Raw genomic sequence first — 15276 nt, 5'->3', positions numbered from 1 at the left:
GAAATTGTTTGCCGTTGTTACCACCCACATTGATTGTGGCGTTTTGTTTACTTGCCTTAGTTTATGGGCCTCTGTGCTGTGACTCCTCTCTGCGTTGTCTTGTTTTTTTCTTTTCTTACTATCCAATCCATCCAAATCCCCCATTTCTTCTTTCTCTTCTCCTTACTCTTGGAATCAAATTCACGAAGCTGGAAAAAAGTCAAATACATGCAAGCGTCGTTGAAAACGCCCTTATCTTTTATCATGGGAAAGCTTTCACCATCATCTCTTTTGCCCACTACGGAGTACCATATGTACATCCATCATCCATGTCCATCTTTCTTAATTGATAGTGGAGTGGAGTGGAGAACGAGATGCATATTCCCCCTCTCCGGACCTCAAAATGATCAACACCAACACCAATACCCAGTATGCCCGATTCCACGAGTAGGGATTGATTGACAAGCAAGAAGAAAGACTCTTACTTACTCTTTCCTTGAATTTACCTCTAACCCACTCACCCACTCGAAACTTTCCCGCCCTGCTTCTGCTTTCTTTTTAATATTGAAAAGAGGGAGGTTATATCATCGATGCTTAATTACCAGGTTTTACTGCTGCTACTGCTGCTGTTGTTGATGTTATTATTCTTTGTTGTTTTCAGCTTTGCGAAAAGATGAATCGAAATTGTATACTCATCGTGCTTGTTCATGTTCTTTGTTTTGCTTTTTTTCCCCTTGCTTTCCCCCGTTGTGCTGTGTGGGATGGATGCGGGGTTAAGTAGTTATTTTATTTATCTATTCATCTATCTAAGGGCTTATGTCATAACTGAGTACTCAGTATTTTATGTATTACTCTCCTCTAAGTAAAAATATCTGGTATGAAGTTTCACTTGTCAAGTCTATCAATAATAATAAAGTTCTATACCTTGTTTTCATCCGTCTCTACCTGTTTTTTAACCAATATATATGCCCTGAACCGAGACCAATAAGGAAAAGAAAAGTATACCTGATGATCGCCGGAGAAAGAAATGGGAAAGGAAAGGTACAACAGTGTATCACTGTGTGTGTATATAGGAATGACATAATCCAAGCAGGAAGTGTAGGTATAGAAGAGGTGTGTAGGTATAGGTATCGGCATGAAAATGCATGCATGTGCATGTGCATGGAAGTCGTTCATGAAACAAAAGTCCAGTAGAAGAAAAGAAAGAAATATTATACGGGAGGCTGACAAGCCTCGCTTTTGCAGAAACACCTCTCATCACCCTGAGTATCCCTCGTCCACGGCAACAACGGCCACCACACTGATATCGTCGACTTTTCCGCCGCGGTACCAGTCACCGGGGTAGTAGCGCTGGGCTTCCTTGGCGAAGGGTCCGTCACGACGCATGTCCATGCTGGCCAGTTTGGCCTCGCCGGCGATCGTGACGGCGATGAGGGACTGAAGGGTGTAGGTCTGCTGGCGCGTGTTGGGGGAGGATGATTTCGGAGAGTCGGGGTCGGAGGAGGGTGAAGAAGATGGCGTGGGAAGGAGAGAAGACAGACCCTCTGGGCTGGTTAGTTGTTTGAGATCCTCCGAGGGACGGATGCCAGCGTCGGGATCGGCAGTCCAGGCGCCCGTGAGTACCATGCGACTCGTGACGAGCTTGAGCATGTCTTGATTGTTGAGGTTGTCGAAAACACCGTCAGTGGCTAGGATGAGGACATCGCCGTGTTGCATGTGGAGGTTGGTGACGGCCGCGTCGCGCGGGAAGTCCTCGAGAAAGGCGCCGCCAAAGATGGACGCCTGAGCGCGCATGCGCGGCGGAATGATGCTGAGTTGGTACGGGGTATTGAACCCGTGGGTTTGCGGGACGGTGTAATGGTGGACGGCCGCAAGGCGAAGAAGAACAGAGCCCGAGTCGCCCAGGTTGGCCAGCTCAATTCGTCCGTCTGGATATGCCACGCCGACTGACGCGGTGCTGCCTCCGGCTCGGATCGTCTCATCTGCTACGACCTGGTCGTATCCGGTCTGAAGGAGGTTCTTTGGCCGTAATTCTTCAACGGGCGACTCCCAGGATATGGCCGACTGAGCCATATAGCCACATAGCGCATGCGAGAAGTCTGCTGGATCGACGCGCGACTCAGCCCAGCCGCCCACGCCATCGGCGACTCCAAAGGCTACTGCGCCAGAGTCCTTTCGGCCGACTCTGCTCACGAAGAACGCATCTTCACCACTATCAGGCCTCCTCTTTCGCCGGAGCGCCTTGTTCTCTGTGTCTGTTGCGACCCCAATGGCTTCGTGGAGGTCGGGGGTGAAGTTATAGGTGTTTTTGGCCGGATGGAACCGGCGTCCTTTACCGGAAGAGGACGCGGCGACGCGATATGAGATTCGCGGAGTCGCCGAGTCTAACGGCGACGTGGAATGAAAAGCACGGCGGGAGAATCGCGGGGAACGAGATGTTGAGGCGAGGGAGGAGACGAGGGGGTATCGGAGGCCAGAGGATTTCGGAGCCGAGACAGAGGCCAAGAAGCCGTCCCTAACAACGGCGTGTAGGCTACTGCAGGCTGCACTGCAGGCTCTACCGGAAGACGCCAGTGCGATCATCAGCGAAGGACCGGATCGTCACCTTGAATCCTGTCTGTGCCAGCAGGAACAGGAAGTAGTCGGGATGGAGCAGGGAGACCGGGGGAGCATGCGAAATGGCGAGCGAGACAGCCGCCAGGGAATTGAAAGAGTGGAGAGGTCACGACAGGGCCAAAAATGGCCGGCTTATCAAAGAGAAAAAAAAGTCGGGGATTATGTGAGGCCAGGCGAAGGGGAGAGACGAGGCGATCCAAGCTGGAAATTTCAGGTTGCTGGGCCCGACGGGACTCCCGACCGCCTGGCGTCATCGACCGCCTCCGCGAGCATCGAGGAGTAAGAGGAATTCCGGATAAGCAGATCGGCGAATTGTTTAGGCTGGTCGCTGATTAGTTCCTGGTTGCTTGCCTGATCGGAGAAAGGAAAGAGAAATCGACGTAGGAAGGCAGAGGGGATGCTGAGAGGCATATGGAGGAGAGGAAAGAGCGTAGATACTCCGGGCGCGGAGCAGCTCCAGAGTAAAACCATGGACTTGATTAAACTCACCGATTCAGCACACCGCTGAGTTGGGTAATAGAGAGTTGAAAAGGTGGTCGTCATCGTGCATGCTAGTGTCACCGTGTAAGGCAGACGGCCAGAACAGAACAAAAAAGAGGAAAGAACAGTCACGAGAGAGGCGAGGGAAGTTGCGATCGAATGGTGGATGCCGCCTTTTTCGGGCTGCCAGAAGAAATCCGAGAAAGGAAGGAAAGCAAAAGTGCCGCCGTTTTGTTGCTTTTCGGCCTCCGCTTGTCTTTCCACTCCTACATCTTACCTGATACCAATCCCCCATTCTGTTCCAGCTTCTCTATAATATCGCGCGTCTGGACGGATCTCTTTTGGATAACCGTTTCAATCTCCGATCCCATTCGAATCAACCGTGACTGTTCGTGTCGGATCCAAACTGTCGGAGTATCTGCGCACCCCCCACCCACTGCGCCCATCATGATGCACCCGTCGAGACAGGCGTACGTGGAGGAAGCTGAGGTGGGCAATCCTCTTCATCATTATCTGTTTATTTTCCTGGCGCTTCTATAGAATAGCGCCGGAAGATTCCTCTGTTGACATTGCATATACTGACGTCGTTTCCAGGACACGGACATGGGCATTGACTTGGCGAACATCCGTAAGTATTGCGCCTCTATCAAAATCCTATGTCGCCATGTCATCTATGATGTACCCTTTGCTTATCACCAATTTGTTTAGCCGTCGACCGCAATTATGACCTCCCCTCCGCCGCAGCGGGCATTCCCGCCGAAAGAGCGTCAGCCATCTTGTCACAGTTTGAAAGGAAGCGAAGAGCCGCAGCCATGGCCGTCCCGACGGATGATGGCCGGGTGCGCGCACGACTACGCGAACTGGGCGAACCGATTACATTGTTTGGAGAAGGCCCTGCAGATCGAAGAGACCGACTGCGGGAATTGTTGACCGATCTGGCAGAACGACAGGAAGCGGCCGCGGCAGAGGGCGATGTGGAAATGATGGAGGCCATGGGTGAAGGCGATGAAGAGGAGGCAGAGCAGCAGGAGGAATTTTATACGGAGGGCACCAATGAGCTCTTGCAGGCCCGGAAGGACATTGCACGTTTCTCGTTACCTCGCGCAAAGGCGCGTGTGGCCCGACTGAAGGAGGAATCGACCATACCTCTACGGACGCATATCAAGCATCGGAAGGCGATCAAGGAAAAGCTACACAACTTCGATCTGTATGGGTCCCAGATTGCGGGCGACCGCCCCGTCAGTATCTGTCGATTCTCTCCCGACGGGCAAACTATTGCAACCGGTAACTGGGGCGGTGGCATTCGCTTGCTTACAGTGCCTAACCTTGAAGAGAAGCTGTCACTCCAGGCACATAATGATCGGGTCGGTGGGCTTTCATGGTTTCCCGGAGCTACGCTGCCTACGTCGAATGTGTCGGAGTCAACGGTGAATCTGGTGTCGGGAGGAGGTGAAGGAAATGTCCGCCTGTGGTCTCTAGACAAGGATCAGCCCTTGGCGACGCTATCTGGCCACAGCGGTCGTGTCTGCCGAACAGAATTTCACCCATCCGGCCGATATGTTGCCTCTGCTTCTTACGATACCACCTGGCGGCTGTGGGACGTCGAAACTACGGCCGAGCTCTTGTTGCAAGAAGGACATTCCCGTGAGGTGTACACAGTCGCATTCAACAATGACGGCTCGCTCCTGGCGAGTGGCGGATTGGACAGCATCGGCCGGATCTGGGATCTCCGGACTGGCCGCACGGTTATGATTCTGGAGGGGCATATTCGGGAGATCTTTGGAATGGATTGGGGCGTGGATGGTTACCGAGTGCTGTCCGGTTCGGGCGATGGCTGGGTTAAGTGCTGGGACTTGCGTCAAGTTCGGAATAGCGGTGGCATTGGAGCGCATAAGAGCGTGGTGTCCGATCTCCGATGGTACAAGGGCGCGGAGGCAGACTCATTCCTTCCCTCTGCGGAGGGCCGCATGGACGTTGACGGGGCCACACCAACGGATGAAGCGCCGGCGCCTGTGCAGCCCAAGAAGTCAGGCACCTTCTTTGTGAGCAGTGGCTTTGACAAGAACGTGAATATCTTTAGCGCGGATGACTGGTCGTTGGTGAAGACGTTGAGTGGACATGCAGGCAATGTCCTCAGCACCGACATCAGCGCCGATGCCCAGTGGATTGCCAGTTGTGGACATGACCGGACGGTGAAGCTCTGGGGAGTTGAATGATGTACATGTACTATAGAAAATCAAGTGATAATGACTGCCCATGAATTGCACCTTGTGAAGTCCGTAAGTACAGCTGTGAAGATGAGGCAATTCGTCACTGTAGCGTAGCATCCGATTCACGCCCCAGACTTATAAGGAATATACATCGTTCATTGGTAATATATCTTCACCACGCTATTCAGTATCAAACCTAGCTTTACAATATCTCATCGTCTTGTATTTTTAACTATGTTCATGGAGTGTGACATGGTGAGACAGGACTTATCCCATCGTTTCTTATCTCAAATAGAAAGCGGTGAACGTCATACATCATATCACATGACCCTCATGCAACCGCCACCCCATTCTGCCAGAAATTTCCACACACCGCCCTAACAAATCCGAGGCAAATCCGACAATCCATCAACAACCGCCATCTCCGAGTCCGAGCATCATCTTTCCAACAACTACCACAGTCCACCGAAACCAGGACACCTCACAGCAACCCTTACGAAGCACACAATGCTACGAAACAGCCGCCTTGCATCGCGGCTCGCCCGCACAGGCATTCTCCAAGCCCGCACACCCGCATCCCCGCACACCTCCTACCTACACCAACAGCATCCATCATCTCTACTATCATCATCATCACCATCATCACCAACACCAACAATCAATACCTTCCGCCTCGCCTCCACAACAGCCACCGACACCACCCCCGACATAACCAACCACTACACAATCTTCAAACAAACCCTTCCCGCCGGCCCACCGCCCTCCTCCCCCTTCGACATCCCCACCGCCGACCTCCGCCGCGAATTCCTCCGCTGGCAATCCCTCATCCACCCAGACAAATACCCACAGGGTCCCCAAAAGCAACAAGCGGAGGCGCTATCAGCGCGCATCAACGAAGCATACCGCACCCTGCTGGACCCGCTGCAACGGGCGCAGTACCTCCTGCGCGAGATGCACGGGATAGATGTCACGGCGGAGGATGGGGCATCGAAGCATGCGTTGGATGCGGAGACGTTGATGGAGGTCATGGAGGTGCAGGAGACGATTGAGGAGGTGACGGATTCCGGGGAGGATGCTGCGGCTGCGGAGCAGAAGATTAATGAGTTGAAGGTGGAGAATCAGGGGAGGGTGGAGGAGTGTGTGAGGGTTCTTGGGGAGGCGTTTGATAATGGGGATGTTGAGTTGGCGAGGAGGGAGTGTGTTAAGTTGAGGTTTTGGTATAGTGTGGGTGAGGGGTTGAGGGAGTGGGAGCCGGGGTGTAGGGAGATTAGGTTGGTTCATTAGATGGGTGGTCTGGAAGAATGGGATTTGGGGGGGATGGTGTGTTATGTATGATATTTGGGGGGTTTTGGATGTATAGAGATACCATGATTATCTATGTGATACTAGTATAGAGGTTTGATGATAGAATGATGAGGGCGCAATCAATCTTTTCCACTCTTGATTTATATTCTTTTCTATTACATAAAGCATGGGTCTCTAAACTACTCAATGGGAGAAAAACATGATGCTAATATGAAATACCACGACGCTGAATGGACACCATCGTCAGTCATATTTTGTGAGTTGTTAAGCAGCTATAGTATAGTAGTTCATCTATCCGTACTTGTGGTCAACGTGCTGTCAGTGGAGTCTCTAGCTGTCACTTCAGCAAGGGACTAACTAGTTAACTACTTACTGATTGTACTTATCTAGTTCAGTTCATGGTGGATATTTTCCGCGAGGGTCCACAGTTGTGACCTTTTTATAGTGATTTTTTATTTTCCGTTTTCAATTGCATTGACTTGAAACACGATTATATATTTTTATGATGCTGTAGAGTGTAGGAAGTTCCCGGTGTTGCGGATTAGGGCACGCTTCCGCATTGCTACTTAGTAGTTACCCGTTTTTAAAAGATTGAACTTTCAACATTCAATATTGGATTCATCAGCACACTTGGATAGTTCAATGAACCTGCCAACCATAATTCCATGGAAATTTTTCAATTAATAAGAAGGACAAAAATAGTCACTTGACCATGCACTCCAACCACCCCCACCACCGCAATTGAACTTCTACACCAATGAGCTGACCGCCGTTGGGTCCCTAAGAGGCTGGGATGAAAAAGGCTTCCCATCGGGCAACAATATGACTGGAACCAGCAATACAACACCCACTCCTGCACATGGGCAAGGATTGGCCTCGTTAGTGGGGAATGCGAACCATCCCAGCCATCCTGTGACTCCTATGGTTGGTTTCATTGCCGCTGGAGAGCAGATTCTGTCTCGTGTGAGATGTTGTTGCATTGAGAGCGAGCATCTGGTTGGGCATGAGGATTAACGGGCGATTTCCCAACACCAATCTATGAATTCCCCTCTACTGCAGCCCGTGCAGGATACATATGTTACACTCAGGGATAGGGGATATTGCTACAAGATTCAGCCAGTCCGACGACGCTGATCTCTGGCTAGCGACGCCCATGCATCACCTGGTGGTCGCGATAAGACGAACTGAACGGGCCGTTGGTTGGCATCGCAAAAGCTGGCGGTCAACCCACTCCGAAACCCGTTAGCGATGCACACGTAGCAGACTGCCTTGACCCAGTTAGTCGGCTCCTGCGCCTATAGCTGCTTTGGCGTAGGGACTAGACACCCGGAGGGGAAAATTTCCAGGGCGCATGTATGAGTGGAGAGCTCGGCGGACAGTCAGGAGTATTGGAGGATCGCATATATTAATCGCATTCTGAGTCCGTTTGTCTGTCGGCCCTTTTTTTGCTTTCAAGTCAATTCTTGTTGTAGTCGCAAGGAACGCAACAGATTTCGCCAATGGAGTCTGATCGGGACTTTAGTAGGTGAGTGCAAACCTTCAATCATAACCAGAATTGGGACTCTAGCCATTGCGATCTCTCGAATGACTCACACCATTTTGTCCGGCTTCTGCGCTTGATTCTTTTCTTTCCTTCTATCTCTGCTTCATGCCAACCACCACAGTGCTGCCACTGACCACGCTCTGGATGGATACAGCATCGTCCATTCACCGCCATTTACTTTTCTGGTCGGCCCCAACCACACCAAGCTTACCATCCAGTCCGGCCTCGCCCGTCATGTCTCCCAGCCACTCGACCATCTCATGAACAGTGGGGAGACCCGCGAGTCAAAGCACCACATCGCTGTTCTGGAAGAGTATGACGTCGAAACTTTCGTCGCCTTCTGCGAGTACGCCTATACCGGCGACTACCGTGTGCCACCCCCGGGGTCGCGCGAAGAGGACCGTGAGGAGCAGGCCGTGAACAATCCGTTTCGCGGCGTTTTCTCCAACGATCCTTCCAGCCCAGCAGCCATTCCTCCGCGGGCCCCGACACCCCCTGGTCGACCGGTAGACCAACCCCATGGGGACGACCACGAAAAGTCTCTCGACGATGGGTGGAGTCGTCCGGACGAAGAGCACAGGCCCGCTGTAGTGGAGCACAGTTTCCCGGGCAAGGATGACGACTGGGAGTGTGCCATTGCGGATGATGAGCCTCAAGAACCAGCGCCTGCGACAAAAGAGGCAAGCGAGCAGCCTCCTCCCACTCCCGCAGCGGAGCAGAATGATGGCGATGGATGGGACGCCATTGGAGATGATGCATCCAAGGGAAAGAAAGGTAAAAAGAGTAAGAAGGACAAGAAAAAGAAGAAGGGAGCGGCCGCAGAGGAAGCCGCGCCCAACTTGACACCTCCATCCACGCCACCCCCCTCGAACTCGAAGCCGGAAGAGGAAGCCGCCAATCCTGCTTCTGAAACAAACGCAGTGTCTGAGGATGCCACTCCAGCTCCTGAGACTGTAGAGGCACCTCCTGCTCCGGAGCCAGCTGATACTGCGCCTGCGGCCTCATCGCCCACGGAGAGCTGGGAGCACACTGCGCCCACGCCTCCAGAAGATGGGGCAGACGCCCCCAGCAAAGAGGACAACAAAGACCAGAAGGAAGAGACACAGCAGAAGGAGAGGGAAGAGTCTAAAGAGCACCAGGGAGTCACGGCCAGACGACAGACGGGTCCAATGATCGACACCTCCTTCGCCAGGCAGCAGTACTCTCGGATGAACGAGAAAGGAACCAGTCTCTGGGACGAGTTCTCAGCCATCGACTACGTCGACCCCCGCTCTTGCTCCGTGACGAGGCCTCCAAGCGTCATGTCTGCTCGGTCCCCGTTTGAGCTGCCATACCTGGTCTTCCATGCCAAGCTGTACGTCTTTGCGACCCGATACTTGATCCCTGCGCTGGCCCAGCTTTGTCTCCGCAAGCTCCATCGTGACCTGCTGTACCTGGGATTCGCGGAATCGAGCATCGAGAGTGAAGACGAGGAGCAGCATAGCCTTAACACCACCAAGGCCAGAAAGGTCCTTGATCTCCTGCACTACACGTACACCAAGACTACTCGTCTAGAGCCGATCACCCCCACGTCCGCTACACAGCTGCGGGATAACGAGCTACGGAAGCTGGTCGTGCACTTTGCTGCCTGCAAGGTGCGTGATTTGGCGGCCTACTCTCCACCAGTAGAGAGTGATCTTGTATCTCCGTCGAGCAAGCCATTGAAGCCTTCAGCGCGGGGCTTCCGTGCCTTGCTGGACACCACCACCGAGCTTGCTTCGGACCTGGTGTATCGGATGATGATGTGAATGCCCTTGCACTGCATCTGATCTCTCCACTCGTTTCTTCTTCTCTTTCTTTCGATACGATTCTTTCAAGAAAACTCCAACCATCCTTCCTACATGTATATCCAGATACGCACGACCACAGAAAAACCACAACGCACGACAGATGGCATGAGATGCATGACCTGGCGTATGGGATGACAGATAAGTGTATGGAGTCTGTTTCAAAGTTTATGCGCTCATCGTTCCCACTGCCAACAACGAATTTCCTTTTGTGTATATGATGTTGAATGATTATTTGCTATGAATTACCCTGGCTCCATCGTGGATGCGTAATAACAAGCACAGCCGAGTTTGCGTCGCAATGAGGTATCCTGATAGCGTATTGTATTGTCTTGGGACAGGTTGCATGTGCATGTTTAGCGGTTCTGCATGTTGATCCAAGCCGCGCGAAGCGAGTTCCAGATTCTTCGTCTGCCTAAGATTTGACCTGTGTCTTGCAGCGGGCAGCGCTCGTTTTACTTTCCCTGCTGTGTTATCGGGTAGTTGTTCTAATTCTAGCCGTGTCACTGCGGGCCTTCGTCCATCTGCAGGGGGTCCAGAAGCCGATCCGGGTTGCCGTGAAGAGCTGGGCGTTGGACATCATCTGCAGCCGATGTCGTCGCCTTGACGGAATCCTAGTAGAAAGTGGCCATCAAACTCGCGCTTCATCTCTAGGCACTCCAGGGGGGAAAATGAGGAAGTGCATCGCCACTGGCTTGGCATATTGTAGGCAATCACATTTTCCAGGAGTTCCGGAATACCACGAAGTAGGTGAGGAGATAAGGGAGTCAAGTCACAGAATGGGATGACGACTCGAGTATTAGGCGACAAGAAGGGGATCGCCAGCGGACAAGAACGCCGAGATAGTTTCATCAACGATCTATCGAGTCTCAAGTATCTCGATAGATGGCTGAGCCATGCTTGGCGACGATCCGGCCAAGAGCATCCAAGAGACGGAAGGGAAGGATCGGGATTGACTCTGTGAAGGAGTAAGAAGAAGATCAGTTCTATCTCTAACTGTCTAATCTATCTGGACTATCTATCTACTATCTGGTTCATCTGGTCAAATGTTCCGGAGGAAACTCGTGCCAAGGGATGCCCAGCCAGGATTTCCTCTGAGGCCATTCCGTCTTCCTCCGCTCCTTCCCCCCCAAATTTCACTTTCCCACAAACACAATCAACTTCTTCATTTTCCATCCTCTCCTTCCCAATTGTCTGTCTATCCCCCCACCCCCATCCAGTTGGTTGAATGGGTTCAGTTTTTGCCCTCACCGGTGACCTCAATTTATGCTGTATATGGGCCGGTTTTTTACATTGTTGCCATCCATGGGTCACCCGCATGGATCAGGGCCCACATCCGATCCCCCCCTCTCCATTACATTCTTTGGGTTGCGGTCGACTTTAGTTCTCTGACTGTCCACTCCCGAACCCCCCAAGAAATCTCCCGCAGTCTTAATAGTATTGGCAAAAACCTTCCTGCTCGCTTCCTCTCCCATATTCTGGGCATTTTATAGCCACCACTACTTGGCAGCGGAGATGCCATGGTGCGCTGTCGATCCTCCTCTTGGCCATCGCTCATCTGGGGAGCGAAACAGGTTGGAGAAATCAGCGCACGTTGAAGATTCCTGGATGCGCACTACAATGCGTTTGCCTGCTTGATTGGCCCGGATGGTGTCCATCGAGTTCCACTTTCCCAGCTCCAACCTTGTCTTTGGGACTGCCTCCCGACTGAGTAAGTGTACTATCTCTGGTCCTCCTGCTACTGCTACTGCTGCTGCTGTTTCTCGTCTCGTACCTTCCTGGCTCTGTCTCCCGTACCTAATCCTCGGTCCGAACAGGGCTTAGCATCGACCTCCTCCCGTTTGGCCACTCCTTTTGCCGCACCCGTCGCGGCCCATGTCGTAACTCACAATGGGCCGAAAAGGTTTCGGGATGGATCCAGGGGCAAAAAATCAATCCTCGAAAATTCGGTTTTTTGTCCCCGATAGCAACACTCATCCAAACTCAGATGTATCACCACCAGTTCAAAATTGAGACGAAGTTATACAGGTCTCTTGGCCGGTTCAGACCTGTGGTCCCTGATGTGGCAGCGATTCTGCGGTGACAAATGCTGGCAATGGGCACGTCCGCACTCTCGGGGAATTTCCGGACCCCAACCCTTCAAAACGGGTAAAATTCTGTGATAATAATAACACAGTGCGTGGCGCATACCATCAATTCTTCTACCCAGAACTGAATTGCCTGCCAGTTGACGTTGTCGATGCATACCGACCCACTGATGCAGAACCATAACCTCGCATGGCTTGGCGGAAGAGAGTCTCTGGAAAGTTGAGGATCATGAACCATCTGCTCCCCTAGCCATCAGGTTCAACCTTCGCCTCCTATGATGCTTCGACTGAGTGCCGTGGATCCCTGTCCGCCTTGGCAATATGCTGGCTCTCCCCCCTGTTATGATTCCTAATTCTCCTGACCTAATTTGGATATTACATACGCATAGATATTGGGCCCCGCGATACTGATTATCTGAAGTCTAGACTGTGATGCTCTTCGCCTGGTGAGCCAACCGCTCTTGCCATGCCCCTGCAGGTCGGCTGTTATGCTCTTGGCCATGCTGTGTTGACACTTGAAGGACGATCTTTCTGGCAGCCCAAGAAGCACTGCCTTACTGTAGCCCCAAAAGCATAGGGGTTGATGCGTAGTCTTATATGACCTGTGGAATGTCCTGTCTGTTGGAGGTGCAATGCATCGCTGGTAGTCGAGCTCGTGGAACAATTGGTTCTTCCAGAAGCCATTGCATTACCTGAGCAAACACCCTGTCTTACCAGAATTTTTTTTCATATCCACTCCACAATTATCAATTCAGTTCTCCGTATCCCAAAACGTTTTTCCGTGCTGTTTCGCTGTGGGCCCCCGGTGTACAATAGTAGTACGGGTCCGCTCAGCTTGCTAAGGCCTGGTCACCCCTCCCTGGTTAAAAGGCTGGCTCATTCCTTTCGAGGCACTTGAACCAGACATTATCTACTGCTTGATATTCTCCTACTGTTCACGAGCAGGGAAGCCGGTGGCTTTTGCTCTCCATCAGTTACACTGCCTCACACCTCTTCTTTCTATTCCTATCTTTGATTCCTTCACCTCATATCTTATACATCACCGTATAGACCATAGTCGATCGGCACTATGAACGTTGAAACGAGCCTCCCTGGCTCGTCTGGTTCGGATCTGGAAACCTTCCACCATGAGACCAAGAAACATGCCAACCATGATTCCGAGATATCTGTCAATCACGAAGCCGACTTAGGCGTCAACCATACATTCGAGAAACCAGGTCGAGTGGGTCTCCGCGAGCGTCTACGCCATTTTACCTGGGCCTGGTATACCTTGACCATGAGCTGCGGCGGGTTGGCCCTCCTAATTGTCAACCAGCCTCATGACTTCAAGGGCTTGAAGGACATTGCCCGGGTAGTCTACTGTCTCAACATTGCATTCTTCGTCATCGTCACTACTCTCATGGTCATCAGATTCATCTTGCATAAGAATATGTTGGAGTCTCTCGGACATGACCGTGAAGGTCTCTTCTTCCCGACCTTCTGGCTCTCCATTGCAACCATGATCACTGGCTTGTACAAGTGCTTTGGTGATGACTCGAACGAAAAATTTACCAAGTGTCTCCAAGTCCTCTTCTGGATCTACTGTGGCTTCACCATGATCACCGCCGTCGCCCAGTACTCTTTTGTCTTTGCCACCCACAAATACGAGCTGCACACCATGATGCCGTCGTGGATTCTGCCAGCCTTCCCTGTCATGCTTAGCGGTACCATTGCCTCCGTTATCGCAAGCGGACAGCCGGCTAGTGATGGAATACCTATGGTCATTGCCGGTATTACCTTCCAGGGTCTTGGTTTCTCGATCAGTTTCATGATGTACGCCCACTACATCGGACGACTGATGGAGGTTGGCTTGCCGAGCCCCGAACACAGGCCTGGCATGTTCATCTGTGTTGGCCCACCTGCCTTTACTGCCCTCGCTTTGGTTGGTATGGCTAAGGCGCTGCCTGATGATTTCCAGATTGTCGGTGATCCCCATGCTGTTATCGACGGACGCGTCATGCTGTTCCTCGCTGTCAGTGCGGCCATCTTCCTTTGGGCTCTGAGTTTCTGGTTCTTCTGCATTGCGGTTGTTGCTGTCGTCCGCTCCCCGCCCAAGGGTTTCCACCTCAACTGGTTCGCCATGGTCTTCCCCAACACGGGTTTCACTCTTGCCACCATCACCCTGGCCAACATGTTTGAGAGCCCAGGCGTCAAGGGCGTGGCCACCGCCATGTCTCTCTGTGTTATCATCATGTTTATCTTTGTCCTGGTTAGCGCCATCCGGGCCGTTATCCGCAAGGACATCATGTGGCCGGGTCAAGATGAGGATGTGTCTGAATGATTCCTCACACCGCCTTGGTTCCTTTTCCATTTCTTGTCTCATATTTTAGCCTCAGCATCTTTTGGGTTTCAATGTTCTTGCATCTCTAGCGGTGAATTCTGGTGAAACGATTATATGCATACACTATATTGAGCGCTCATCATTTGTGTCAGCCTTTTTACGACTCCTTTGGGATTGTTGTTCTAGCTACACAGGCGTTTGGGATACATTATAGATTTAGAATTAGACTTTTCCATGTCCTACAATTCCCTTTCTTAATTCGTGATTCCACCGGAAGTTCCCTAGGGTAGACAAATAGTAATGGCCCGCGTTCTCTCCTGCGTGAACAGCAACCCGATCCTTCTTGCTACACAATACGGACTCTTTCGTAGTGTGATGGTCATTACGAGAGACTGTGTGGAATGGTATTTGTCGCATCGACCCGTTCACTCTTGCCTCCGTTCACACTTCTTGACCGTTCACCATCTCCACTTCCTATTATGGGCGAGAGATGTCTCCATTCCACGAGAATATGTGAATCTTGGTGTTCAGCGTAACGCCGTGAGGCTCCCATTCCACGATCTGAGCCCTCATTCCACGGTTTGAAGCCCTCATTCCACGACTTCCTCTCTCATTCCCATGTATAGAGTGAACGGAGGCACTGGACTGTGAACGATGATCTGGAATCTGATGACTGATGATTCTCAGGTATATAAACGCCTCCCTTTTCGACCCAAATCTCTCCTTCGCATTCTCCCCTCCTCTCCATACTCAGAAAGGTCACAAGCATCGATCTGACTGCTCATCAGCTCATCATACACTCTTTTGAATCATCTCTATCTCTATCATCTTCATCATCTTCATCTCCATCGCACTCTCTTTCGAAGCTTAGCTGACTACTGCATCCTTTCGTTACTTTCTTCTTCCTTTC

The 15276-nt window shown here is 51.7% G+C and overlaps 7 protein-coding genes across 7 annotated transcripts; 5 read left to right on the top strand and 2 right to left on the bottom strand.

Annotated features, from left to right (window-relative positions):
• Positions 1-1204: 1204 nt before the first annotated feature.
• Positions 1205-2898, bottom strand: ppmA (type 2C protein phosphatase PTC7). The gene has a single exon (XM_025701932.1). It carries the CDS (start codon positions 2560-2562, stop codon positions 1237-1239), a length of 1326 nt encoding a protein of 441 aa, XP_025566133.1. The 5' UTR covers positions 2563-2898; the 3' UTR covers positions 1205-1236.
• Positions 2899-3308: 410 nt separating this feature from the next.
• Positions 3309-5349, top strand: BO88DRAFT_360199 (putative pre-mRNA splicing factor). The gene is made up of 3 exons (XM_025703844.1): positions 3309-3564; positions 3670-3703; positions 3784-5349. The coding sequence occupies exons 1-3, from the start codon at positions 3523-3525 to the stop codon at positions 5289-5291; spliced, it is 1584 nt and encodes a 527-aa protein (XP_025566132.1). The 5' UTR covers positions 3309-3522; the 3' UTR covers positions 5292-5349.
• Positions 5350-5722: 373 nt separating this feature from the next.
• On the top strand, positions 5723-6723 carry BO88DRAFT_402569 (J-type chaperone JAC1). The gene has a single exon (XM_025706132.1). It carries the CDS (start codon positions 5793-5795, stop codon positions 6567-6569), a length of 777 nt encoding a protein of 258 aa, XP_025566131.1. The 5' UTR covers positions 5723-5792; the 3' UTR covers positions 6570-6723.
• Positions 6724-8089: 1366 nt separating this feature from the next.
• BO88DRAFT_334269 (uncharacterized protein) lies at positions 8090-9920 on the top strand (the record flags this gene model as incomplete). Its single annotated transcript, XM_025702794.1, has 3 exons — positions 8090-8115; positions 8255-8907; positions 8956-9920. The coding sequence occupies 3 exons, from the start codon at positions 8090-8092 to the stop codon at positions 9918-9920; spliced, it is 1644 nt and encodes a 547-aa protein (XP_025566130.1).
• A 1039-nt stretch (positions 9921-10959) lies between these two features.
• On the top strand, positions 10960-11716 carry BO88DRAFT_211212 (uncharacterized protein). Its single transcript, XM_025701931.1, has one exon. It carries the CDS (start codon positions 11006-11008, stop codon positions 11450-11452), a length of 447 nt encoding a protein of 148 aa, XP_025566129.1. The 5' UTR covers positions 10960-11005; the 3' UTR covers positions 11453-11716.
• BO88DRAFT_441893 (uncharacterized protein) lies at positions 11544-12730 on the bottom strand (the record flags this gene model as incomplete). Its single annotated transcript, XM_025709918.1, has 7 exons — positions 11544-11666; positions 11734-11843; positions 12008-12096; positions 12172-12213; positions 12311-12404; positions 12503-12595; positions 12649-12730. 7 exons carry the CDS (start codon positions 12728-12730, stop codon positions 11544-11546), a joined length of 633 nt encoding a protein of 210 aa, XP_025566128.1.
• A 312-nt stretch (positions 12731-13042) lies between these two features.
• BO88DRAFT_485767 (tellurite-resistance/dicarboxylate transporter family protein) lies at positions 13043-14563 on the top strand. The gene has a single exon (XM_025712372.1). It carries the CDS (start codon positions 13116-13118, stop codon positions 14364-14366), a length of 1251 nt encoding a protein of 416 aa, XP_025566127.1. The 5' UTR covers positions 13043-13115; the 3' UTR covers positions 14367-14563.
• Positions 14564-15276: the final 713 nt, after the last annotated feature.

The sequence above is a fragment of the Aspergillus vadensis genome (assembly GCF_003184925.1).
Source record: "Aspergillus vadensis CBS 113365 unplaced genomic scaffold BO88scaffold_4, whole genome shotgun sequence".
Classification (NCBI taxonomy): domain Eukaryota; kingdom Fungi; phylum Ascomycota; class Eurotiomycetes; order Eurotiales; family Aspergillaceae; genus Aspergillus; species Aspergillus vadensis.
Note: the sequence above shows the minus strand (reverse complement) of the source record. Positions and strands in the feature narration are given on the sequence as shown.